The sequence below is a fragment of the Symphalangus syndactylus genome, chromosome 24 (genome assembly GCF_028878055.3).
Source record: "Symphalangus syndactylus isolate Jambi chromosome 24, NHGRI_mSymSyn1-v2.1_pri, whole genome shotgun sequence".
NCBI lineage: Eukaryota > Metazoa > Chordata > Mammalia > Primates > Hylobatidae > Symphalangus > Symphalangus syndactylus.
Window position 1 is genome coordinate 54,668,255 of NC_072446.2, and position 26,289 is coordinate 54,694,543.

The window sequence follows — 26,289 nt, forward strand, 5'->3', positions numbered from 1 at the left end:
AAACTATGAAAAAAGCAAGGTACCAAATAACATAGAGCATGCTATCTTTTGTGTGTAAAATGGTAGGATGCTTCTAGATGGACAGGCTATTCCAAAAGAAACAGGTAACATGAAACTCCTCTGAGGCGAAGAACTAGGAGACTTGAAGGATAGGAGAGAGAACCAATTCTTTTCACTGTATTCCCTTAGGTAGTATTTGCATTTTATTTTTTAATTTTATTATTTTGCTGGGTGCCAGCATTGTTTTTTAAGGAAAACAATGAGAAAACACTCCTGAGAAATACATTTCCTGTGAAATGTAGTTTAGTCAATAATATTTGAGAATCTACTAAGTATAAATTTCCACACATAATTTAGGTACACGATAATCTGATGAAATGAATACGAAGCTTCAATGGAGTATCAGTTGGGTTATATTGTGTCGATATGTAAATGTACACATACAGCCTTCACACTATATCAATTTTCAGAATCATCCACACACATCCAAATAGTGTTTCCGGCATGAAGATATGTAATTTCTAGAATGAGGTACAAACAATTGACAGGGAGAAATGTCAAAGATTGTAGATTTTTCTTTCCCAGAACTGTTTACCTATAGTGATGGAATACTATTTGGCTTATCAAGTTCCTAAGCAGTCAGAAAGTGACTCTCTGCAGAGAACCTTCAGATGTGATAAAGTGCTTTTAATTTAAAGATGGAAGCATTCCAGATGTATATGCACTTATAACAGGACCCAATGCAGTTGAAAAACAAAATAAGCAAAAATTGTAGTACAACCACTTGATGCTAACTGCTATGTCAAAGTTCTACAAAGAAAATTACATGAGATGAAATATATAGCCTGAAAACAGAGTAATAATCATCTGGAAAAAATTAAAATTGTAAACACCTTTCAATTTGGACAACTAATCAATATGGAGATTATGATAATGGGTTTCATTTCTGAAATACGTTTGAACTTGAAAAATAAAATATAATGGGCCACAAATAACTTTTATATTCACAGATGTCATAACACAATTATTTTTTACTTACCCTCTTGTGTCGGAGAAACGTTTGAAACGACTATTATTTTATTTAGGCTAATACATACAAGTAAACAATACAATTTAAACTAAACCGGAAATGTAAAATCCAAACTGTAGTTTTCAGAAGGATCCCAGCAAGGGTTTAAATACATAAATAAATGCTTCTTTGTGTATCATTAGTTTGTTTTTTTTAAGTAGGTAATTCCAGTGCAGGTGAGGATGAAGACCTAGCCGATATGTTTCAAGTTCACAGAAGACCTGTAAAAGTAGCATCGTGTTAAAACTGTAGCAATATTAATCTTGCTAAGTCAATCCTGATGTCTGTAAACAATTCCTGAAACCTTGCATTTTATTTTTACAGTATATTAAAACATTGCTCTTAACATTCGTCTGTCACTTCCTTCCCATAGGTGACCTATGGCTTTTTCCCCCCTAGAAAGGGCAGATTCTTTGCAAAACTATACTGAGATGAACAAAACAATTCTTAAAATCATAAGAACAAAACCATGGAGAACATTTCCACTAAAGGGCTAAAACCAAACAGAAAAAGGAATATGTAATACTGTTCCTGCCTTCAAGACATGTACTGTCAGGTTAAACTTAAATCGTTTCCACACACCCTTTTCTGGAAAAAAAATAAAATAAAATGTTGCTTAAGAAAGCACTCTCCTTGTTTTTCTTTCTCCTGCTCCAGTTTCCAGGAAAACTTAAAAGTGTTATCTTCGTTTTCTCGTTATCATTATTATTGCTGCAAGATTGTTTTCAAAATTTAATCAACATGCTTTGCACACTTCTTTTGTCTTATGCTTTGTCTTGTTCAGTATTTAGTAGAGAGTTCATAATGTCTAAGTATTCGGGTAAAACTGCAAGTCAAAGGATGACAAAGTTTTAAAAATCTGTTTATCTATGGTTTTGTATTTTTCCAAAGAAACTACAATTTTCACCTGACTTCTGCATCCATTTTCATATCGCTTGAACAGGTTATATTTTTCCAACAACAACAAAAAGACCCATTGCGAACAACTAGAAATATTTAGAAGTTTTGGTACTTTGTCTTTCTCTTGTTTTTGATCATGGTAGTGATGGGAGAATAAACTTAAGTCAGAGATATTTACTGAGAGAAAGAGAAAGAACACACACAAAGGGAAAGAAAGCAGAAAAAACAACTTTACAAGTGCAAACTCAGTAGGAAACATTTTAGGAAATAAAAATGTTTCCCCTCTTTCCCTTGTTCAATCTCCATCCCCACAGAGGAAAAACAGAATACTTACAAGTTAGCATCTGCGTATTTATCAGTGTATGTGTGTTTTCTCTCTTCCTTGGGCTTGGATACTTTGAGCTAATTTGGAAGTGCCCGTTTGGTTGCCCACAAAATGATGCTTAAGGGTCTAAAAACGCATAAATTAGGGAGCCCTACAATGGCAAAGGACGGTCATTGTACCTCCTCTCTTTATGCGCTCTTACGGTGGGACCCAAGAGCTTTTTTTTTTTTTTTTTTTAACACTTTAGGTGATGGAGCGAATGAGGGGCTGATAACTGGAGAGGACGAAGCGAGCCCCCGCAACACCCTCCCCCAAAACTTAGCAGCACGTTCCCCACTCCGCAATTATACCGGACTTTGGTGCGAAGTCACTTTAGAAAACTGGGATCTGGACGGGGCCAGGCGCGGTGTCCATGTCTAGCCTCGACGCCAGCCTCCGAGTTTCTATTTCTGGTTCTCGAGGGCTGGGGTAACGGCCGCGGATGCAGGAGCGAAGGATGGGAAAAGCAACGGGGAGTGATCTTTCCAAGAAACATCCAACTGCCCCTTTTACCTTTTTTGCCTCCATTATGGGGCGGGGGTTGGGGGGGTTGAGAGAAAAAGATGTCAATGACCATTGTTTGCTCGTTTGGGATGTTGCTCCGCCCCCCGAGTCTGTCGTAAACCTGGCGCCGGACTAAAATAAACCCCAGATCCCTCAGACCGGGGGGCTCGCCGAGCCGCCGACTACTCGTCACAGGCTCAGCTGCCGCGGCCGAGGTGGCGGCGACGAGCGGCCGCCGCGTCCTGCCGGCGCGCGCCCCGGGCCCCCCTACCTGGCCGCCCGCCGAGCCATGTCGTTGAGCCCAAAGCACACGACGCCCTTCTCCGTCTCCGACATCCTGAGCCCCATCGAGGAGACCTACAAGAAGTTCGGCGGCGCCATGGACGGCGCGCCACCCGGCCTGGGGGCGCCCCTGGGGGCCGCGGCCGCCGCCGCCTACCGCGCGCCGCCACCTGGGCCCTCCTCGCAGGCGGCGACCGTGGCGGGCATGCAGCCTTCTCACGCCATGGCGGGTCACAACGCGGCGGCCGCGGCGGCGGCAGCAGCAGCGGCGGCGGCGGCGGCCGCCACCTACCACATGCCGCCCGGCGTCTCGCAGTTCCCTCACGGCGCCATGGGCGGCTACTGCAACGGCGGCCTGGGCAACATGGGCGAGCTGCCCGCCTACACCGACGGCATGCGGGGCGGCGCGGCCACCGGCTGGTACGGCGCCAACCCGGACCCACGCTACTCGTCAAGTGAGAGGGGCCAGGAGCGCGGGGCTGCGGGCGGCTCAGGCGTTTCCCGCCACAGCCGAGGGGCGCGGGGGCGCGGGACGGTGTGCGCGCGGCTTAGGCGGTCCTGGGGCCGAGCGGGCGCGCGGGGCGTCCTGAGACGCGGCCCGGGACGCGCGGGGTTTCCGGGGACCCTGGGCGGGAACGCGCGCGGCGTCCTGGGACCCGTTGAGGGCGCGCCATGCCCTGGGACCCGCCGAGGGCGCGCAGGGCGTGCTGGGGCGGGAGGCCACGACGCTCAGGGGGTCTTGGGATTCAGCGAGGGCCGGGCGGCGTCGCGGCCGCCGCGGCGTGAAGAGAGCGGCGGCTGGACCGGCTCCCGGCGGGCCTGGAGCTCACTCGCTTTCCCCCTTGGGCCTCTTCCCCAGTCTCCAGGTTCATGGGGCCGTCGGCGGGCGTGAATGTGGCCGGCATGGGGTCGCTGACGGGCATCGCGGACGCAGCCAAGTCGCTGGCACCGCTGCACGCGGCAGCGGCGGCAGCCGCTCCGCGAAGGAAGCGCCGCGTGCTCTTCTCGCAGGCGCAGGTCTACGAGCTGGAGCGGCGCTTCAAGCAGCAGAAGTACCTGTCGGCGCCCGAGCGCGAGCACCTGGCCAGCATGATCCACCTGACGCCCACGCAGGTCAAGATCTGGTTCCAGAACCACCGCTACAAGATGAAACGGCAGGCCAAGGACAAGGCGGCGCAGCAGCTGCAGCAGGAGGGCGGCCTGGGCCCGCCGCCACCTCCGCCGCCGTCCCCGCGCCGCGTGGCGGTGCCTGTGCTGGTCAAGGACGGCAAGCCGTGCCAGAACGGCGCCAGCACGCCCACCCCCGGCCAGGCCGGTCCGCAGCCGCCGGCCCCGACGCCCGCACCTGAGCTGGAGGAGCTGTCGCCCAGCCCACCCGCGCTGCACGGCCCGGGGGGCGGTCTGGCCGCCCTGGACGCGGCCGCCGGGGAGTATAGCGGCGGCGTCCTGGGCGCCAACCTGCTCTATGGCAGGACGTGGTGACAGCGAGGGTGCCCCGGGGCTAGGTTCTGGTGCAGCCGAAGGGTCTGCAAGAAACTGCTAGAACGGTTGGGGGAGGCATGCGAAAACCGACTCGCGTCGGTCTCAGGAGCAGGCTGTGAACCACTTGCTGGGGGCGGGGGACAGCGACAGCCCGGAAACCGAGTAGTGTAACATTATGCCACGCGGCTTTGAAGTGGTGGTTTTCTCCTCCTAGAAGTTCTTAAATGACGCGAAAAAGTGAAGTCTTGACTACAGCTCTCAAAGTTGGAAACTTTGTTGGCGTTTGTAACTATAAAAACCAACCCAGCTTTAACAATGAGTCCTTTTTGAAGTGGAATTTATATTGGGAGATTAATTTTCGAAGGGCCCCCTAAGTGCAATTTCATTAATGTTTGATTGAAAGTAAATTGAATTGTAGCTCAAGGTGGATCATACACATAGCAACATTATTGCAGAGGAATTATTGCCATTTAGGTAATAGAGCAATGGAATCAAAATAAAATACTAATTATGTGGATTGATGGAGCTTTTTAAATTTAATGCTGATTTCAAAATGTTTTGATGATTATTTGGCAAATGAGTGTTTGTATGTTACCTTAAAAGAGGATTTTCCCTCCTAAGATGCAGCTCACCATAAGAAAGAAAGGTTGTATACTATTTGTATATGAAATCTGGTCTCCCAAAATCAACTGAGAAAATAACCCTATCCTTCTGTAAACATGGTATTTACTCTCTTTGAGGTATTTTCTTGTCTGAATTTGAATATCTTGATAAAGTACTAGAACAAACAAGTAAAATTTCTAAAATTGACATCAATTAATCTATATTCAAAAGCATGACAAGAAGAAAGGTGATTTATTGAATTGTAATCAAGATGTAAGGAATAAGTAACTAAAATATAATTTTTCCACCATATTTAGAACTTAGGAGTTGCACTGGTTTTGTTGGTGTTTTATTGTACAAATAATGTATTTACTCTTTAATATGCCGATTTATATTTCGTATGTTTCAAATGGATATTTAAATATAACTTAAAAGAAACAAGTTCTTTTTTCTAAAAGTCAAGTGGTCATTTCGTTTTCATTAAGTTTATACAGGGCTTGGTGTGTTTTAAAAATACTAGTTGTCATGATGTGACAACACAGCTCAGTTTACTCATAAATGACTGGTATTGGAGTACAAATACTAAAAGCTGAAGAATTTGTGCTTATAAATAATTAATGAAAATTAAAGAAATAACATGGATAAAGCATGATTTGCAAATTATCAAAACAAGTAGTTACCGGAGACCCCAAACCTCTTCCACATTTGAGATTTTAGAATTACAGCTTGGAGCTGAAACATTGTGTTTCACTTCATTGTTAGAACATTTTTCTGAATGTGCAACATGAATTCATAAGAAGGTGTTTTAGAAGTTAAACTTGCACTTTTTCTAGACTCTTTTGTATAGTAATTTTTTAAAACTCCAGTTTCTTTCACAGAGGGAGAAAAAACACTAAAGAAGCAAGGGAATCACCCTTTATCAAGGGGCTGTAAAAGAATTTTTAGAAAATGAGATCTAATTTTTAAAACATTTTATGTAAGAACAAATAATCTGAGCAGACAAATTTGTATGAAAATGGTACTGTACACCCACAGAAAATTCTCTCAACTTGGGGTTTTTTTGGCATATTAATGGAAATGACTTTAGAAATGTTAACTAATATAGCAAATCTATTATTGATGTGCCAAATTTCAAAATGTTTGTTTATATTAGTTTGATTTCCTCACAATAGTACCATAATTCTGAAATTTTACTTGTAGAAAACGTTCTAAAAGTCCACATGGTTGGCGATGTTTTTTGTTACAGTCTAATGCCTACAAAAACAATAATAGCTTATAGTCCAAGGGCTCTGGGTAACATATTTAAAGAAAATGAGTCTTCCTGGACAGTTTATTTCTGGAACAACAAATCCTTTAGACTGAAGAAGTGCACTTTCTTTAAGAAATGTGTCACATTAAGAAGAAACAACTTTTATATACAATATTTTCTGAAAGTGTATTTTGTGTGAGCATATCTTATTCCTTTCAGCATTCCTTTGAGCAGTAAAAAACCCCAAACCAGAAATAATTGCTGCAAAGGGCTTAACATTCTATACCCAGAGACTGAGTGTATGTGTGCATATCCTGAAATTAGGGAAAGGTTTGATTCTTGAAGCTTAAAATAGAAATGTTTTTACCATAGAATCCCACCTTCTGATGAATGCAAAACGAGCTGTTTTCTTCTTTTTGCAGTTAGTGCTTTGCAGATCTTTTATAAAAATACAAATGGCCAGACTAGGTGAAACTCATTAACTGAAGAGGAGGATAAGTGTCTCCACAACTGAGAGGGAGGACTGGCGCAGGGTCTGAGTGGAACAAAGGCCCCTCAAAGTTTGGCAGAGACCACAGCAAACCTGTTTCAAAAATGCTTACTCAGCAGATGTGACCTTTTCCTAAATGTTTTTTTTGGGTTTTACAACAATCTAACTTGTCTTTTCCAATTGAGGCACGGAAACCAAAAGCCAGAATCAAAGTTGCAGAGAGGAACGGAGGGATTGCAGGTACTTTTCTGTAATCTGTGTTGGGATGTATATTGAAGTGCTGTGTGTGTGAAAGTGTGTGCAGTTTTGAAGGACACAAGAAGGGTGTTTTGTATATGGAAGGATGGGGGTGTAACCCAGTTGTCTTCTATTTAAGTCTTTGCCTAGAACTAAAACCTAATGGTCAGAACAAGTAGTCAGACTTCTATCAACACAGATGTTGTGTTCAATCTCCATTCGGCTAGCGACTGTTTACTTTGAATTTAAAGCAAATCAGAGACTCAATCCTGTTCACTAAATGCAAGCATCTTCCATAGACTTGCTTTGTTAACTGCATTGAATCCTGATGATTTTAAAAAACTTTTTAGAATAAATTTGTGAGCCATAATTATATAAAGACCTATCAATTGGATTTTTAGATGTGAATTTGTGCCGGAGAAAATAATGCATTATGTGGTGGCAACACAAATTTCAGACACAGTTCAAAGCATGGATAATACTCCCTCACTACTTACCATAACACTAATGTGTGGATGAAACCCTGTATGTTAATTATTTGAGTACAGTTTTTTGAAACACTAGTACTTGTTATCCTGCAACCCAGTGAGACAGAGAACGATGATACATTTTTAAAAATATAAATACCCTTTCACTACTAGTGAGATTTGCTGAACATCTGGGGAAGTTTCAAAGAAGATGCCTAGACTGGGGAACTGCATTCACATCCCATCAGGAATTTGTGCTCTCCAGTAAGTACTGAGATAACTTTGTGATTTCAAGATCACTTTTGTTTTTATTATTTTTAACTTCAGAGGTAATGGAAGTTTCTGGGAGAGGTGGGTTTGGTTTTGTTTTTGCTTTAGAATGTTTACCTGCAATTGAATGAAATGCCTTTCGTTTTTTGAAATTCCATGTAACCTTCAGTAATTGTTCAGGTGACTTCTAAAAAAGTTTAACTAGGAACATTGCCTAAATTTAAGTTGTGCAAACTATTTTGCAGTATGAACAGCTATATTCCTATTTCATACACATCGATTAAAGCCTGTTCGCTTTTGGCCCTCATTCCATAAATAAGACATGGAGAAACAAGCCACAGGAGGATTCTGCTTTACTGAGTGGAGGAGAAATCCATCGAGAATGGACCGTTTGCTAGTTCATTCGTTTGGTGACTTTTTCCTGATGGGAAATAGCAGAGCAGTGGATCACCAGGAATAGAGTCTGGCGAGATCGCAGCTCCAGGACCCTTTCGGGGTGGGCAGGAGGCGTCAGTCAGTGGGACGGAGCCAGATCGAGAAATTGGGGACTCTAAGTTGACTCTTCAGAGAATGTCCAGATTTTAGATTTCTAAGCATAGCGAAATTCGGTTACTTTCACACTTGGAACTTAAAACGGCAGCCTCGGAAGGAAGACCATTTCTGGTATTCTACAGCTCTGCTGCTTGCAGGGAGTTGAGATGCAGCGGCAGGTTGAGAAGCTGCGGCGCCGCGTGCTGGGACGCGGACGAGGAAGGAGGGTGCGCCCGAAGGTGGAGGAAGAAGCTTTCCGCGCCCATCCTGTGCGTGCGGCCGGCTCGCGGGGCTCCCGGGAGGGCCAGCCGCGGGGTCTGCGGGCTGGGCCGGGCCGCTAGCGAGCCTCGGGGGAGACCCAGGCGCCGGGCGCGTGCCCCACGTGCACCGAGGGCCCGGCGCTTCCCGACCCCGCTGGGAGAAAGTTGAGCCAAGCACCTAGGACCTGAGCTCTGAGTAGCATGCAGGTCCCGGGCGCCGCCACCATCCCGCCCCTGGCTGCGAGGCCGCCGCGCCCGGGCCCTTCAATTCGGTCCAGGCGCGCCCAGCAAAGGAGTGCTGGAACCCCGGCCTCACCCGGCCTGTTCCTGGCATCCCACGTCATCGTAAGAAAATTAACCTATCGCTCATTACACCCAATTTGCCTTTGTAACGCTAAATGGCAATCTAACACCAGTTTGTAGACGGTTTTGTACATTAACATACATTACCCCATTTGATCTTTAAAGGGAAGACAACTGCTCATTACGGGACTAAGTAGTCAGGCTGCTTCCAGGTTCTAAGATTTTTGTTTAATAGCAGACCCTGAAAAAACGTGCCGTTTAAAGAGAATATTAATTGCGTACAAGTAACTACTTAAAATTGGCCCAACGAATTGATTTTTACATCAGAATTTGAAGGAGATATTTACAGCTTTAAACATTAAAGCTCTAAAAAGCATTTTGCTTATTGAAATGGGCAGGGCATTTTCCTGGAGGATTCAAACGCGGAGCCAAGTTGGAAAAAGATGAATACTAAGGATGGAGGAAGCAAGGGTGAGGTCAGGGAGCAGGGCCTGAAGCCGGGTCAGCGAGAGAACACCTGCCAGTTCTGCAGAGGAAATCTGCCGTCATCAGTTTCTCCATCAGGCCTTTTGCTCAGATGTCTTCCCAACAGTGCTTTAAACATTCAGTCAAAAACTGAGTCTCAGGACAGCTTAAAATAAAACTAAGCCAAAACTAAATGTCTGAGAATATAAAGAGTGGAATTGTGGGTTTTGACTATGAACAGTAAAACATTTATAAGCTCCTTTGGAATATGCAATGCTTTACTGAGATGGCTATCTACATTTTTAATATTTGCGAGATAAACTTACAGAGAAATTTAATAGAAGGCATTATCACTTGAATGTTGAGGGAAGGCAATTATGTAAGGGTTAGGTTGGTAATTCCTGATGGAGAGACTCTTTGTCTCAACAATAAAGGATCCTGCTCTGGTCACCCATCATTAGCAATGAACTCAATAGCTACAAAATACCTTCCTATTCAAGGTTGAGGTGAGATTTTTTTTTCCCACAGACTAAGTTTAACAAGTGTGCTTCAGTTGAATATTAAAGCAAAAATATCCTAAGTCAGGAGGTCAAAGAGAAACTTTACCTCACAATCTTGGGCTAGGAGGGAAAAACTGAAACAAAGCAAGTCTTTGTATGTGTGTCTAAATGTTTTGGCAATCAAATGAAAATGCATATGTACATGCTGTATGTGAACTCCAAACACACATTTAAGCAATTTATAGTGTCCTTAGTAGCAAGGAAAAACATGAGTACAAATTGGAATCTAATGACATACAAAAAATATGCTAAGGAGCATAGACTATTTGGCCATTAATTAAAATTGTCAACTTGAAGATTTAAAACAAGTCCTTAAAACTGGAGAAGTCTACATTAAATTTGTAAAAATGTAATTTATCTCACAAAGATTTTTGAGTTAGCCAGATCAGTCACTGACATAATACAACAAAGTTAAAGCTTTTGTTATGTCTTGCTGACCCTATCTTTTAAAATCTACTTCTTCATTGACTTCTTTGTCCTTTGGTTTGGACATCTGATTATAGAAATAGTTTTCTGCAAAAGTTAGTTTTAAAAAACCATGCTTGGTCAAGATTTTCAAAGTTGAAATACTGCAAAATAACAAGAACACAAAACAGAGTTTTAAAAGTTTAACTTTATTTTTTTTACTAAAGTCCAGAAATTTCTGTAAGACAAGTACATTAATGAAATGTTTCCAAAGAAATACTGAACAATATATACTCTAGTTTGCTGAGGGTTCCAGCTCAAGAGTTCAAACCTAATTCTTGTGCAATAAAAATCAGCATGGATCTTACATGATCTAGAATACACTGTGTTTTGAAATCCACAGCTGGTTTCATTTTTAACCATTATGAAAAACCAGTATTCCTATTCCATCAAATGTGTTTTATAAGCAATAATAAATTCAGATCCACTGTATTATGCAACATACATCTTTGGAAAGCAACATAAACAGTGAGATCAGATCAGTAGAAATATACAGTTAAAAGAAATACACAAAGTACTGTAGTTTTATTAAAAACTACTACTTGAGAAAGAAATCTTTCCACAAATAGCATAAAACTGTAGAATGATGAAAGGATTTGGGAAAGCTTTACAAAAGCTTAATTCCAATTGTATCTTCCTGAGGGTGGTGGCAAAGGGTATTTCCTTCCTTCTCTGGGATATCCCTGAAAATAAACAAAAGAAAGAGTTTATTTTCTGGACCGATACTCCTGCAAGTCAGTTAATTTTAAACCTCTATGGAAAAACACATCATAAGGAAACTGAGTATGTGTTAAAGGTACAGCACATGGAAAGGCCCCATAAAAGGTACTTTGATCCAGAGCTTTAATATAAACTTGTTGCAAAGTTGGAGGCTAGCACAAATGCTATTACTGAAAAATAAACCAAAAAAACCTTAACAATCACAAATGCACACAAATGAACTAGAGTTCAGTGTTTTGTGTAAACAACATGTACAGACAGTGTTCTCAATTTTCCCACTGTCCTAGCAGTAGTAATTCAAGTCACTTTGTGGTAAGATACCCACATCAATTTAGACTTATTACACAAGGAAAGTAACTTTGCTTTAACGAAGGCAAGAGCTTGCTAAGTCAGTTAAGGCCAAATGAGCAACTGATTTTAGGGATTTTAGGGCATTAAATGATTTATTAAGGTTATTACACAATCCATTAGCCGTGACCTTTACAACCATATCCTAGTATGTTTGCAAATAACATTCCTGTATAACAAAAGATAAACCTGACACCTCCTCATTGTAAGTCCTTTTCTAGGCCTCTAGGGTTTTGAAATGGAACCCCCTCCCCCCTCATTTTGCCAGCCAGAGAGCACTTCAGTACTTTAAATATGAACATGTGCAGAATCAAGGCCAGAATGCAGGCTAAGGCCTTGTTTGGTCATACAAAACTTCATACAATGAAGTAATGATTCTATGTTTTTAACAACAAACTTCTGCAATTTAATAGTGCTTCAACAATTGTGATTTAATAAAAAGTATCTCCCTGGAAAAGAGACTGAGAAAGAAGAAATGTTATTTTCAAAAAGTCCTAAAAGAATAATAAGTTTACCAATTGGTTTATATCTTCTAAGTAAATAAGAATTTTACCTCCTATAACAGCAGAGAGTTCCTTTAAAAGGAAGATCTCCAAAGGAGAGAGGAAAATGAATGAACTGGGGTCAGCAGTCTAGGCAGCCAGCTCCCAGCTCTCCTGCCCAACTGTGTGGGATTTTCAGGGTTTCAGTTCCTGACTTGGAAAATGAGGTGACTAGACCACACATTCTCCCAGGTGTCTTCCAGTTACAAATATGTCCTCACTTCAAAAATGCTCTTCACTGAAACTGCCTACTGCCATCTGACCATAGTAACACAAAGAGCCTTAGTTCACTGATATGATTTTTAGAGGTCCTGGGTTGAAAGAAATCAAAGCAAAATTCTATAAACTGATTTAAATAAACCGTAACAAAATCCTCTCAGAAGACATTAACTATTTGCAATTAAGGTGATTATCTTCTTGTAAGGTGGAGATACTTGTAAGAATACATCAAAAAATATACAAAATATGTTCCTTGGCTGTGAGAAGAGAGGTCTTACTAATTAATATGTGAAGCACTGCAAAAGGCCTGGAGGCAACACCAGGTAAGCAATTTAAAAACCACTTCACATCACTGCAGGTGCCAAACTCCATACACATTACTCTGAATCATAGCATTCCAATCTTGTTCTCTAGTAAGGATTCCATTAAAAGCATGTAAATACTGGTCAGGGTGTCAAATTGCTGGAGGAAATTATGTCAAACAGACCTCAGTCTTAAATGCTGCTAAAACTGGATGCTGTAAAGAGAAGGACATGAAGCTTACATACACTAAATTTGTCTAGGAATTATGATATTCATTCAGTGATACAGCTGCTTACATTGAGAAGAAAAATATGTGGAAGATTATCAGGCAGAGATTTCTTTTATGAGGAGGGATAACAGATGAATCAAGACAGGAGATTTCTAAAATGACAACATTTTAAAATGAGTTCTAAAAGACAACAGCTGAAAAGGCAGACTTACTTTCCAGCTTCCAGAAAATCATCACCCATTAAGAGGGATCTAGGTTCTATTAAAGAACAATATCCTTAAAGGAAAAACAATGTGTTTTGGTGACTGACTATATTTGGACTAATTATCACTGACTGCTATGATTTAAAGGGCTTTTGGGTTAGAAATTCTTTGGCATCTTCAAGGTATATAACCTATTTAGTGAAGCAGGTACTCAACCCATATACATTTTTAAAGACAGACCCAAGTTCAGCCACGCTACTGTATCAGTGTCTTCTCCAGAAATATTGGTAAGAAAATATGGAGTCCTGTGAGGCTTGTTGAAATATAAAGTGAGCAGTATGCTTTTCATCCCACAACCCATTTACCTGTCTCCCTCCACGATCATCTCGTCTGGGTGGATACCCACAAGGCCCAGCTAGCATCTGGTACTGGTTTGGCTGGAAGGCTGCATTCTGGGTTTGCAGCATCCGGTTCCATGGGAGCAGAGGTTCAGCCCCAACGCCTCTGTAGGAAAGTATCAGGTTTACATCAGAAGCCACGCCTATTATACAGCACAAAGCCTAAAATCGGCAGGTGTCATCTCCAAATTTTAGTACAATCCAATTTACCTGGATTTATCATATGGGATACAGAGTATCAGAATGGCCTTTGTGTCCCTTATATTCAGTATAATCTAACATGTTTCACGAAGCATCAGCATTTATTACAATGGATGTTTAAACTCAGCTGAGAAGTTCTGACTTTTAAAAATTATATTGTTCATTTTCAACTGGGAAATTTCCTTTTTAGTCACTTAAAGATGTAGACCCAAGATCACCAAGTTGGCTACATTTAAGATGCTATCCAAAGAGTAAACATGTACAAGACAGGAGAATGAGGCTTTATTTTCAAAAATGTCCAGACTCGTTCTTGGATCCATTCTTTCTACTTAATTGCAGGTTGCAAATGAATTCTTACTGCTGAGTATTTTGAATCCAGGGTAGGAGACTTGGCTGCTTTTTCCCATCCATTATTCTGTTCAATATGTCAGAAGGTCTGATTGGGAGGAAACCTTTTCAAGTTCTATTGATGCAGCTTTCAATTGACCACGGTGACCTAGCAACATGAGCACTAATTGGCATGGGCTGACTGGCATTTGGTGTACAGTTTACATGGGAACACAGATTCAACGGCTATTATAACCCAGTTTGCTGTCCCAGATTACTAGTCAAAAGAAATGTTTTAATTGTCTTCAAGTGCCTATTTTAACTTTGCAGATGCAAAGCAACAGGTATAATGTACTAAATCATAACTTAATTAAAAACTGTCACATAAACAATGTAGCAAGGATATACCTTCTAAAGGCAATCACCATTTAAGACTACTTTCTCCTTAAGGCACTTTCCATAACTTCCATTTTATGGAAGGCACTACAAAGAATACACAGAGGCAAATTCTCCAGTATATTTGAACATCAGAAGCTTTGGGGCCACTGACCATGTTAGGAGGAATTCAATAAAACTTTAAATTCACTGAAGTGCTGACTAGCTGGTAATCAGTTATAACCATATCAGCATAAGAATTTCACTTCCGAGGTCTTAGGGGAAAAAAGCCCGGCGCTGGGCTCATTGGGTAAAGCATTCTTCTCACAGCTATTCAAGCCTGAATCCATCCTCTCTACCCCCACTCTCCTCCCTTCACTTGGAGCTTGCCTTCTTTTTATTAAAACAACACCAGAGATAATTATTTTTGTGTGATGGCTTGAAGAGATGAACTGCTCTCTAAGGAACTCTAGAAAGGCTAAAGTTTTTCTTTACAGTTGGTAGCTGAAACCAGAGTTCTAATAACAATCTGTTATAAGTAATTCAGAATACAATTAAAATAAGTTTTTATCTCAGAAAAAAAATGCATATGGCTAGGGTTTTAATTATTTTTCAGGATAATTACTAGCACAAATATATTTTAGCAAGAATGCCTCCATCTGTTTTAGCAAGAACAGCTCTGTGTGCAGAGACAGGAATGGTCTCTTCCAGTCTCTGCAGAAGTGAAGGGCTAAACTAAGGTTTGTGCTGTAACCAAAGTCTCACCAAAAATGGGCCAATTAATGCAAAACCCACGGGCTAAAAATACAATTTACATCTTAACTGTGATCAGTTTTTCTTTTGAGTCTTACAATAATAAAATTCAATTGAATTTTAGGAATTCAATTTTAGGAATTCAATTTAGGAATTATTTATGCCAGATCTGCTTGCATAAATAATATACATTATAAATGCAATTCAAAACTATTTTATATTCCAAAAACAGGTTAAGAACAAAGCCACAGTTTAAAAACGCAAAGTTCTTTTTGTTTGAATTGATCACTTATAATGTTTTTGACAAAGATAATTTTTATGAAAAAAACATCAATAATTAAAATTAAACAGAAGAATAAAGCAAGGATGTCATGTACTACCCTCTTCTGACTTTTATGACAGGCCTTTATTTTCAACAAGTTTATCATATGTCTAGACTAATTACATACTTTGCAAATACTTACAAAACTAAAAATTTGCCTAGGAAATTATGTTTTAAAATCTGGGATGGAAGCACAGAAATTGACATATCCTAAATTATAAAAATTAGCCATTAGGCCAGGCACAGTAGCTCAGCCTGTAATCCCAGCACTCCAGGAGGCCGAGGCAGGCAGATCACTTCAGCCCAGGAGTTTGAGGCCAGCCTAGGCAACATGGGAAAACCCTGTCTCTACTAAAAATACAAAAATCGGCCAGGCATGGTGGTGTGGGAGCCTGTAGTCCCAGCTACTTGGAAGGCTGAGGCATCAGAATCACTTGAACCTGGACGGCAGAAGCTGCAGTGAGCCAAGATCATGACATTACACTCCAGCCTGGGTGACAAGAGTGAGACCTTGTCTCAATCAATCAATAAAAGAAGTTAATAAATAAGGCAACTTATTTGAGCCATTTGGCATCGTAGATGGCAACAATCTTAAGTTTCCAAATTGTTTTGGAAAGTTACTGGAGATGTGAACTACTACCAATTTGGATATTTTAAATGTATACATATGGTAAAATTGGAGTTTTAAAAGGTTTTTCATGATTGAGCTTAACACCCATAGAAAAACTAAATGGCTGCCTTGCAAATGACTGAAAAAGAGGCCTCCATTGACAAGAAGAACCCAAACAATGTGGCAGAACTCAAGTGACAACGGGAACTCCAACGCTGGGTATCTATTAACTCCAGGCTGTGTCTGTGTTGGGAGGATGTTCCTGTTGTATTTTTAAATCTACTGGATATATGGATTATACATACCATCTTAAAGTAGGAAATTATTCAAGAAATGCAATGTAATAAAAAAAAAGACACTCAAAATTCTCTTAATAGGATTCTCAATAAACACTCAGAATAGTGTCATGGAAACATACTGAACTAAGAACTGGTAAAACCTGGTTCTGGAACAAAATGGTATATTTCTTAAATGTCTGTGATGTTAAGACTTTTATGATAGAACTCTACTATGCTCACATTTACCTTTTGCTTTCAGGCATAATTTTAAGTATCTGACTAAAACTAAACCAAAAAACATCCCCACAAAACTGTCACTAACCTGCTGGGTTCACAAAGTCAGAATAATACTAGTATTTGGCTAGGGTAGAATAAGAACAAAACCTGATGGACAGCAGGGCAAGGGAAGGGACAATGATGATGATCTTAGGAAAACTTTTAATATGAACAGAGGGGAGGAAAGCTGTTGGGGCCTTAGAAGTGGAAACAGATCCTTTACTTCCTTTGAAGTCCCTACATCTTTATATTACGCTCAGAGTAAATATTCTGGTAAGTTTTGTTCCAGTGAAAAGTTTCTTGGTAAAGAATGGCACAAAAGAGTGACCTTAGGTAAGCTGCTGAACTTCTCTGTGCCTCACTTTCTTCATTTGCAAAAATGTAAAAATAACAGCATCTATTTCAATGCATTGCTAGGAGGAATAAATGAAATCATTCTTATTAAAGGATGTTAACACAGTGTTAACACTTTGTAAGCAGACATTCACCATTATTATTAGTATGGAAAGTGAGCAGTAAGATAGGGAAACCAAGTATATAATTCAGGAAAAATTTACCCCTTACTTAATTTCTGCTTAAAATTGGTGGTACTGAGGAAATTGAAACAGCACATACTGTGTGCTTTCAGAACATATACTAAAATCAAAACATTAATACACACATTGCTAGTCGTATTACATTTAATGAGACTTGCACTAAGTTGATACTATTAGTAAACATCGAATAACATGATTCCTTTTATCCTCTTGAAGATAACAATGAAATGAAGTTCTGGAGTCTCTAAAGAGTTATAAAGTTTTCTTAAAAGGGAAGCTCCATTTAGAACCCCATTTATAAAAACACTATTCATTTCAGATGTGAACAGATTAGAGACTGTTAACATGGCAAAGGAGAAGAGAATAAAACAGATTAAAACTGGGAAGGCAAAAAAGAAAGCCTTATTATGATGGGGCTTCATTTGTTTTTGCATTTACTGATGTTGGCAAAACCATCGTGAAATGATGCATCTTAAAGCTGGCCTTTAAAAATTATTCTACAGATGTTAGCCTAGTTGTCTTGTCGTACAGAGTCCATCTGACTTAGGAGCACACAACTCATCAATGAAGGAATACATGTTAAACATCCCTTGTTATTAAACCATGTCACATTCTTCCTAGTCCATGGTACTTATTAGACTGCAGATCCCATAATCCTCTTCTGAGTCCCTTCTGCGTTTAATTCAGTTCAGTCTTAAGTAGTTAAAGAAACTGTTTTCAGTGGCAACTAATAACTACTGACCTACAGTGACACTGCCCTACAATAGGCTTGTCAGCCCTGAAAAAGTTGTACCAAAGAAGCTGATTAGGACTTCAAGAGGTTTGTAGCAAGAATCAATGGTTGGTCTGTACTAACGCTGCAATGCCCGCACAGAAATGATAAAAGTGGAACACCATTAGTTATGCCTCATTAAGCTGCACAACCCTTCTAAAAAGAAATTTGTTTAGCCTGACCAAAACCTAATACAGTTTTAAGCTGTGTTGCGTTTTTCAGGGCATCTCAAAAGCATCAATAAAATAAAGGCCAAGAACCAAGAAAAGTAAGAAAGTATATTAAACATGAGTCTTTTAATTCAAAGTATTAGCTATATATTTTCCTAAAGGATAGGCACAAGGGAAATTGTTTTTGGTGGGAAAAAGTACATTTCAAACCATGGAGGTTTTAGTTTCCAAAAACCCATAAACCCCAAATGTTGGTGTCATGTCTTTAAAAGTAATGTCTACTTTAATATTACCTGTCAAACCTTTGCTGCTGGAAAAGGGGAGGAGGACCTCGCCAGGAATCCTGGGGCCTCATATCTGAAAAAAAAACAGGAAAGAATTAAGATTTTTAAAAGTAACCAATATTCAACTACCCAATATTTTATAATTAAAAGTTCTTGAAAAAAATCTGAGAAAGACTGTAAACCAAATAAACTAGTATCATAATAACACACACCACAAATGTAAAAAGGTAAGTAACTAACAAGGTCGCAAATTTTTTGTTTTATTATTTTTCCTTTGATAACAAAATAGGTTTAGTAACCCCTGGCCACTAAACTCACATAATCGTGTGTGTGTGTGTGTGTGTGTGTGTGTGTGTATAAGTAAAGATACATATATTACACACAGTTTTTACATTTATATTTTAAATGCTGTGCAAAAGGAAAGGTTTAGTTCTTTTCCATAAATAGAATTAATACAAACTGAATGAATAGTATCTACAACAGAAATCCTGAAATTTTCCTTCTGAAGGCATAAATTGCTATCATTAACATTAAGCAGAGCACACACAATCTCTCCAACACAAACCAAGAAAACACGTTAATGAAGGGACCACCCACTTCTCCATCTTTTCTGATAGTTTTCTTGTAACACAAAGCTGAACTAGCAACATCATCTAACTAGAAGAAACAATTAAATGGCTCCTGCTCTTCTACATAAACTGACAGATATGGGATGAAAGAAACATCTGGGCCTGTCCCTGTCTGTATCAATGAACCACAGCTTCCAGTCACTTCACCTTCAGCGGGGTCTGCTGTGACCTAATTAAAACTGCTGGTTCCAGAAGTTGTCTAATGAGTTCACCATGTGAGGACAGTAACCTCCTCTAGACTCCCATGACCAAGGACAACAACGCTTACCATAATGTATTCAGGCTCACATTTTAATAGAAACACAAACTAGAAAACTGCTTTTCAAAATTACTTAAAGAAAAGAAGAGTTGAAAGCTTATCTCTGGTTAGAAACCAAAAATATATATGGTTTTTACTTAAGAAAGAGAAAGAAAAAAGTAGAATCATGCTTTAAAAGTCCCATGACAAAGAACACGGAATCAATAAAATATCTAGCTGCTCACAATGATTCTAGCTCATAACTGGCAGCCTCAGCCCTGGGCTTCCTTCCCATCTTGACATGCTGAGAAGGCCAGACTGAAGAAAGTTTTCTTTATGTGGACAAACTACCTGAAGGAGGGCAGCCATCTGCAGCTGCCACAGCCCACTCCCACCTCAGTCCATGGCCAGCTGGAAAGTTTCTGCAGCCATACCCATGGGTGCCAAACCCACCTCTCAGAAAGGTGCAGGACGCCCTTCACCAGCTGTCACTTCCAGGCAGATTCCCATTGTGAATTAAAAGGTGGTATCTTTAGTCAATTGGAATTAAGTTCCTTTTTTATCTCTTAAAAACCAAACTACTAGCAGTCAAACCGAGTAACAACGTGGAGGATGCTGACTACCACACACTCCACAGAAAACAGAGGAAGACAGTTCCTCACCCTAGGCCCAGTAAGTTCTGAGTCATTACTACAGACTATACACTATCAGAAAATCAATTTTCTGAAGAGATAAAAGTAAAAAATTCTTACAATAATAGCAATCATTTCATTTGTATGGTTTATTTCTATGGGAAAACTTGATACATTTACATATATGACATGAGTTACCATTTGTGAGAAAGTAATCTACTGAAAGTAAAATCAATGTTTGAGCCACTTTTTCAGCTCATGTACAAAATTAGTTTAGTGAGAATCAGTTAAAATGTTCCCAGAAGTATTTCATTTTAGTGCCCTTATATATACAAAATTTGCAAATGTAACAGAAGTCAAAAGAAATACAGCAAATATTCATCCGGACCCCTCTACTTCACATCCCCTGGAATCACTGCAGTTACCCTGGAAACACGCCCTTTTTTACCATTAGGACTTAATTCCATATTGTGCTTGCCTGGTGTCTTTTTACGTATGGTATAATCGCAGGATACACATTCTCCATGGTACTTACGAAAGCTTCTACAGTGGCTCCCTAATAAATTTAAAATCGAATGAAGACAATACAACGATACAGCTACATTAAGAGAAACCTTCAGAAACAATCTAATGTTTTAAGAAAAATAAAGACGGGAAAAAATCTTGTATATTTTATCCTAGAAACTGTGCTAATGGAGATGAAGCCATCACCACCCATAATATATATTCATTAGACTCAAACAGGCTATTCTTAGATTAAGCACAGCAGTATTTCTAAGTAGAACTGGAATGTAAAGTTTACTAAGTGTAAATGCTTTTTTTAGAGGAGGAAATAATTGTCTAACCTATACACCTAGAAGTGTCTTAAAAAACAGCCAACATTCCTAATATATCACTTCTAGTGTGCCAGGTGCCTCTCTATTTTCCATTTTCTATCTCTCACCTCCAGGACAATTTTTTTTCCATATAAACTAAGCACATACAAAAATTACAGTTTTTTGTTAAAACCTAAGCAAATTTTCCAAAACTTTCAATAAACTCTGATGCAACTGTTAAAACACTCCCTGTTTTCAATCCAAAAAGAAAAAAAGGCTCAAAGAAATATTTCAAGGCTATTTTTAACCAAATTTCTTTATATGGCTCTTAGTAACATGTATAACCTGGAAGTATTCACAAAGCAGAAATATTTCCTGGCTGATCTGTAATGAAGTAGATGGTAAAACAAACTTATTATCATTCATTTGTATGGCTCTAACAGAAGATCCATTTGAGAGGAAGAAAAAAAATTCTGAGACAGTGAATTGTACTTCAGAAGGTACAGGCGAGAGTGGAAAAATGACAGTTAATTTTTTCCTTTGGTCTTTAAAAACTTACTCCTTTTCTAGAGCTCTAAGACCACGTAAACCAAGCTTCGCCAATAGCTTCTCAAGTGACAATTTACCTAATCAACATGGCAATCACAGAAAAGATTCCATGTTTACTGATTGCACTAGTCAAAAATCACTTTTCAACGTGGCTAATTGACAAGTTTACAGACTAAAATGAAGAGATGTCACATTTAAGGTTCTCTGGGCTACAGAAACCAAATGCTTTATTCAGACTGAGTGAGTACTCAGGGCTACACTAGATTCCAACAAGTTATCAGTACTCAGACAATTACTCATCAGCCAAAACTGACACATCAAAGACAAACACCAACAATAAGAAATACCTACAGCAGACACTTGACAGTTGTCAGTTTGACCAAATGGCCCTTCTTGAGTGCAATTTCTTATTACACGAAGAAAATGATTATGATACTAAAAATATTTTAGACTGAATAAATGGCTTAGAACTCAATCTTACTATAAAACAAGCTATTTGACTAAATTTTAAAGTTCAAAATTCTATATAAGTAAAGATGATCTTTTATCACTTAATACTTTCAGAGTACTTATTATGTACAAGGTACTATTTTAAGTGCTTAGCTACTTAAATTCATTTAGTCTGGTTATTTTGTCAGATAAATATTCTTATCCTCTGTACTACTTTCAAAATGAGGAAACTGGGGCAATGACGAAACCTGTCAGAGGTCACACAGCTATTAAGGGTCAGGGTGAGGCCAGGGGCTATGTTCTCATAACCACTCTCTACTACACTGTGCAATCTCAAAGTTTCACATACATTTATGCTGTCGATTGAGATGGCACTTCATGTTAGTTTATTTCAGAAGACGCAGAGGAGAACCACCCATGATTTTGTGCTTCTTAATCAGGAGACTCAGAAACTTATGGTTTCAACAAGGCTGGATGGGGGGTTTAACAACTACTCTCAACATCTTAAAGGTTTACAACTGACATTATTACTCATATCCAATTAGGATAGGAAAGAAAAATAACACGTTTTAGTTGTAAGCATCTAGGCAAATACAGGATTTATAGGGAGAAAATAAGAAAACGTCTTGGCTAAAACACTGGAATCTCTGCTCTTTTTAAAAGGATAATACTACCCCTCAAAATCTGGCGCTTAAAATATAAAGAGAAGGGATCAGATAAAAATCAGTATCAGCGGTTCCTGAAGCGCAAACCAAAATGCAACATCACTGCAAAGAGCTCAGCCGGTCTGTCGAGGGACGGAAAGAGCGGAGAGGTGCTCTCGAAGCCGTGACAGCCTGGGTGAAACGAACCAGGTCCCCTTCCTGGTCAAGCCTACCTCCCTAGGGACAAAAAGGTACCTCTCTGCCCTCATAGCCAGAGGAGGCGACGGAAAGATGTGGCGCTTAGATTCACTCTACAATCCCGTCCAAGTCCAAATAATCTTAAGGATGCTTTTCCTTGCCCTCTATCTCTCTCCCTTTTATGTTTTTCTTCCTCTTATAGCTAGATGTGGATGAATGGATGAAAGATTGATACATAGGTGAAGACTGGTTCTACACAAATATTGAATCTAGAAGTAACGAGATTACAAAATAAATGTCAGAAGTCTTAATGACAGTAAACTAAAAGAAAAAAAAAAACAACACAGGCCGGACGTGGTGACTCACGCCTGTAATCCCAACACTTTGGGAGGCTGAAGCAGGCGGAGCACTTGAGGCCAGGAGTTTGAGACCAGCCTGGCCAATATGGCAAAACTCTGACTCTACTAAAAATACAAAAAGTAGCTGGGCATGATGGTGCATACTTGTAATCCCAGCTACTTGGGAGGCTAAGGCAGGAGAATCGCTTGAACCTGGAAGGCAGAGGTGCAGCGAGCTGAGATTGTGCCACTGCACTCCCCAGCCTGGGTGACAAAGCAAGACTCTGACCAAAAAAAAAAAAAAAAAAACCCTGACAAATCATATGTTGGACTATGTTTAAAGACTATTAAGAAAATATCAGATTTTGTTTCTTCATTGTCTGCAGCATTTGCCTGAACTTATCATACTTTAATGACCATTCCAGATGAAGCTAATTATTTATCCAATACATTTCTTACAAAAGTATCAGGGAATGATTTGTGAAATGACATGGTTGCCTTCTAGGAAGTCCAAACTCTTAACCCAAGCTTTCCAAGGTTTTTTTTATAACCAAGAGCAATCAAAATCCATCAATCTATTCAAATCTTTTTTGAGCTTTTGCTTTTCTAGTTTATATGCAGACAATCTCCAAATTTCTCTCCAAGTACGTCCTCTCTCTCTTGAGCAAGAACCTGACTCCTGTGACTACCTAGCACAGATGCCTCTAATGTCTTTCAGGCACTTTGACCCCCACAAACTCACTCATCACATTCTTTCATATTCCTTCACCCTCTTGGGTTTCCAACTCTGTGAAAGGCCTCACTAAGCACCCAGGCATCACAGTGGACACATAGGACTCTTCATTCCCTTCTCCCTCTCCTCCTCACTCTTCATATTCAATTATCCAGACTTTCAGCCTTCCCTTCCTCCCACCTTCCGGACTTTGGATCCACTCTGCCAGTGTAGTTCAGACCTTCATCATCTCTCCTTAACCCACAGAGTTGTGGTTCTAGAATGCAGATGTATCTGGTTCATTCTTCTAGAGTTTTTAAAACCTCATAAACAAACAGACTAGTGCCCAAATTAAATCAGCATGGGACAAGAACAGCCAACTTACAAAAGAAAAACTGGTCAGTAAAAATATGACCAAAGTAGCAACTGAAAAATCGTATCTTAAAGACACATTATTCCTTATCAAATTAGCAAGAACTTTATTTATTTCATGTTAAAGAGACAGGGTCTTGCTGTTACCCAGGCTGGAGGGCAGTGGCGCTCTCATAGCTCACTGCAGCCTCAAACTCCCGGGCTCAACCAATCCTCCCACCACAGCCTCCTGAGTAGCTGAGACTACAGGCACATACCACCACGCCTGGTTAAATTTGTGCTTGGATTACAGGTGTGAGCCACTGCACCCGGCCAAGAACTTTTTAAAAATAACACCTGGTGGCTGGGCGGAGTGGCTCACGCCTGTAAACCCAGCACTTTGGGAGGCCGAGGCGGACAGATCACGAGGTCAGGAGATCGAGACCATCCTGGCTAACGCGGTAAAACCCCGTCTCTACTAAAAACGCAAAAAATTAGCCGGGTGTAGTGGCGGGCGCCTGTAGTCCCAGCTACTCAGGAGGCTGAGGCAGGAGAATGGCATGAACCCGGGAGGCGGAGCTTGCAGTGAGCCGAGATTGCGCCACCACACTCCAGCCTGGGTGACACAGCGAGACTCTGTCTCAAAAAAAAAAAACAAATAAATAAATAAATAATAAATAAAAAATAACACCTGGTATTGGTGGGAGTGGGATATTAGACATTCTCATATGCTATTGTGGGAAGTATAAATTGGTATACTCTTATTTAGAGGTTAATGTGGTGATATTGACCAAAAGTCTAGAAATTCACCATACCTTCTGATCCAGCAATACCATTTCTAGAAATTTAGCCTGCAGTTAAGAAATATATATATTTTTAAAAGATTATTGGAAAAGCCCTATAAATTAAAAAAAAAATTAAGCAATATACTTCTAAATAACCCATGGGTACATAATAAAAAATAAAAATCAGAAAATACCATGAACTAAATGATAATAAATATGTGAGACAAAACTTTGTGGGATAAGGCTAAAGTGATTAGAGAGAAATCTGTAACACTGAAGTGCATATATTGGAAAAGACCAAAAATAAATTACCTAAGTCTCCATCTCAAAAACTTGGAAAAAGAATGCCAATTTAATCCCCCCAAAAAGTAGAAGAGAATAATGAAGACAAAAGCAGAAATCAATAGAAAACAAATGTACATGGAGGGAAAAGAAAAAATATCTATATATCAACAAAGCCAAAGGTTAGTTCAATGGGGGAAAAAAAAATAAAATTAAATAGGTTCTAAAAAAAAAATTAAATAGATTCTAGCAACACTAATCAAGAAGAGTGACTATATACTACCAGTATCAGCACTTAATTTTTAAGTCTTACAGTCATTAAAAATATATCTAAAAATCTTATGAACAATTTCTGGCAATAAATTTGAAATTTTAGAATGGGCACATTCCCACCAAAAAAAAAGAACTTACCAAAACCAACGTAAGAATTACTGAAAAATCTGAAAAGCCAGAACTAAAAAATTTGAATCTATAATTGAAAACCTTTTCATAAAGGAATCTCTAAGCCCAACTGGCTTGACCATTGAATTCTTCTAAAAATTAAGAAATGACAACAATCTTAAGATAACCCATACAGAGAACAAAAATGTAGAAAATATTTTCTAACTTGTTTTATAAGGCCAGAAAAACCCTACCCCAGAAGGTCCAAAAAAGGGAAATAAAACTAATCTCTCTCATAATACACAGATTTTAAAAATCCCACCATACACTGACACTTAGAATGTAGTGACATATAAAAAGATGATATATTCCAGAAATTAGGTTTACTCCAGAAATGCCATGTTGGTTTAATATTTCAAAATCAATCAGTGTAATTTACCATATTAACACAACAAAGAAAAAACAACAAACAAAACCCCCAGGTTTTAGAGAAAAAAAGCATCTGATAAAATTCAATACCCACTACAAACAAAGAATAGAAGAACTTCCTCAATCTGATAAAGGTTATCTACACAGAAAAAAACTGCAGCAAACATCATATTTAATGATGAAATAGTAAAAGTCTCCCCCTTAAAACGGATGGGGAATGAAATGAGTATATCTACCATCATCACTTCTATTAATTATGAGAGGTCCTAGCTCGTGCAATAAAGCAAAACAAAAAACAAACAAAAAAGGCATTAAGATTAGAAAATAATAAAATGGTCACCACTTGGAGATGACATAATTGTGTACACAAAAAAATTTCAAAGAACATACAAACTATTAGAAGAAATGAATCTAGTAAGGATGTCAGGTACAAATATCAAAAAAAAACTTTATTTCTACATACAAACAAGCAATGAGAAAATGATATTT

At 39.5% G+C, this 26,289-nt stretch overlaps 2 protein-coding genes and 1 long non-coding RNA gene across 4 annotated transcripts in view; 1 reads left to right on the forward strand and 2 right to left on the reverse strand.

Annotated features, from left to right (window-relative positions):
• Positions 1-666: 666 nt before the first annotated feature.
• Positions 667-2,557, reverse strand: LOC134735906 (uncharacterized). Its single transcript, XR_010119492.1, has 2 exons — positions 2,304-2,557; positions 667-1,895 (listed from the first exon to the last, which is right to left on the reverse strand). It is a non-coding gene; the product is annotated as an uncharacterized lncRNA (long non-coding RNA).
• Positions 2,558-2,999: 442 nt separating this feature from the next.
• Positions 3,000-5,110, forward strand: NKX2-4 (NK2 homeobox 4). Its single transcript, XM_055265686.2, has 2 exons — positions 3,000-3,574; positions 3,979-5,110. Exons 1-2 carry the CDS (start codon positions 3,127-3,129, stop codon positions 4,599-4,601), a joined length of 1,071 nt encoding a protein of 356 aa, XP_055121661.1. The 5' UTR covers positions 3,000-3,126; the 3' UTR covers positions 4,602-5,110.
• Positions 5,111-10,631: 5,521 nt separating this feature from the next.
• The window catches only part of XRN2 (5'-3' exoribonuclease 2), a 91,972-nt gene continuing 76,314 nt past the window's right edge, over positions 10,632-26,289 (reverse strand). For both annotated transcript variants that reach the window (XM_055265071.2, XM_063634049.1), the window contains exons 28-30: positions 18,377-18,440; positions 13,431-13,569; positions 10,632-11,184 (exon numbers count right to left, since the gene is read on the reverse strand). In XM_055265071.2, the coding sequence (XP_055121046.2) occupies positions 11,119-11,184; positions 13,431-13,569; positions 18,377-18,440 (269 nt within the window). In that variant the 3' untranslated portion in view covers positions 10,632-11,118. The remainder of the gene's footprint in view (positions 11,185-13,430; positions 13,570-18,376; positions 18,441-26,289) is intronic.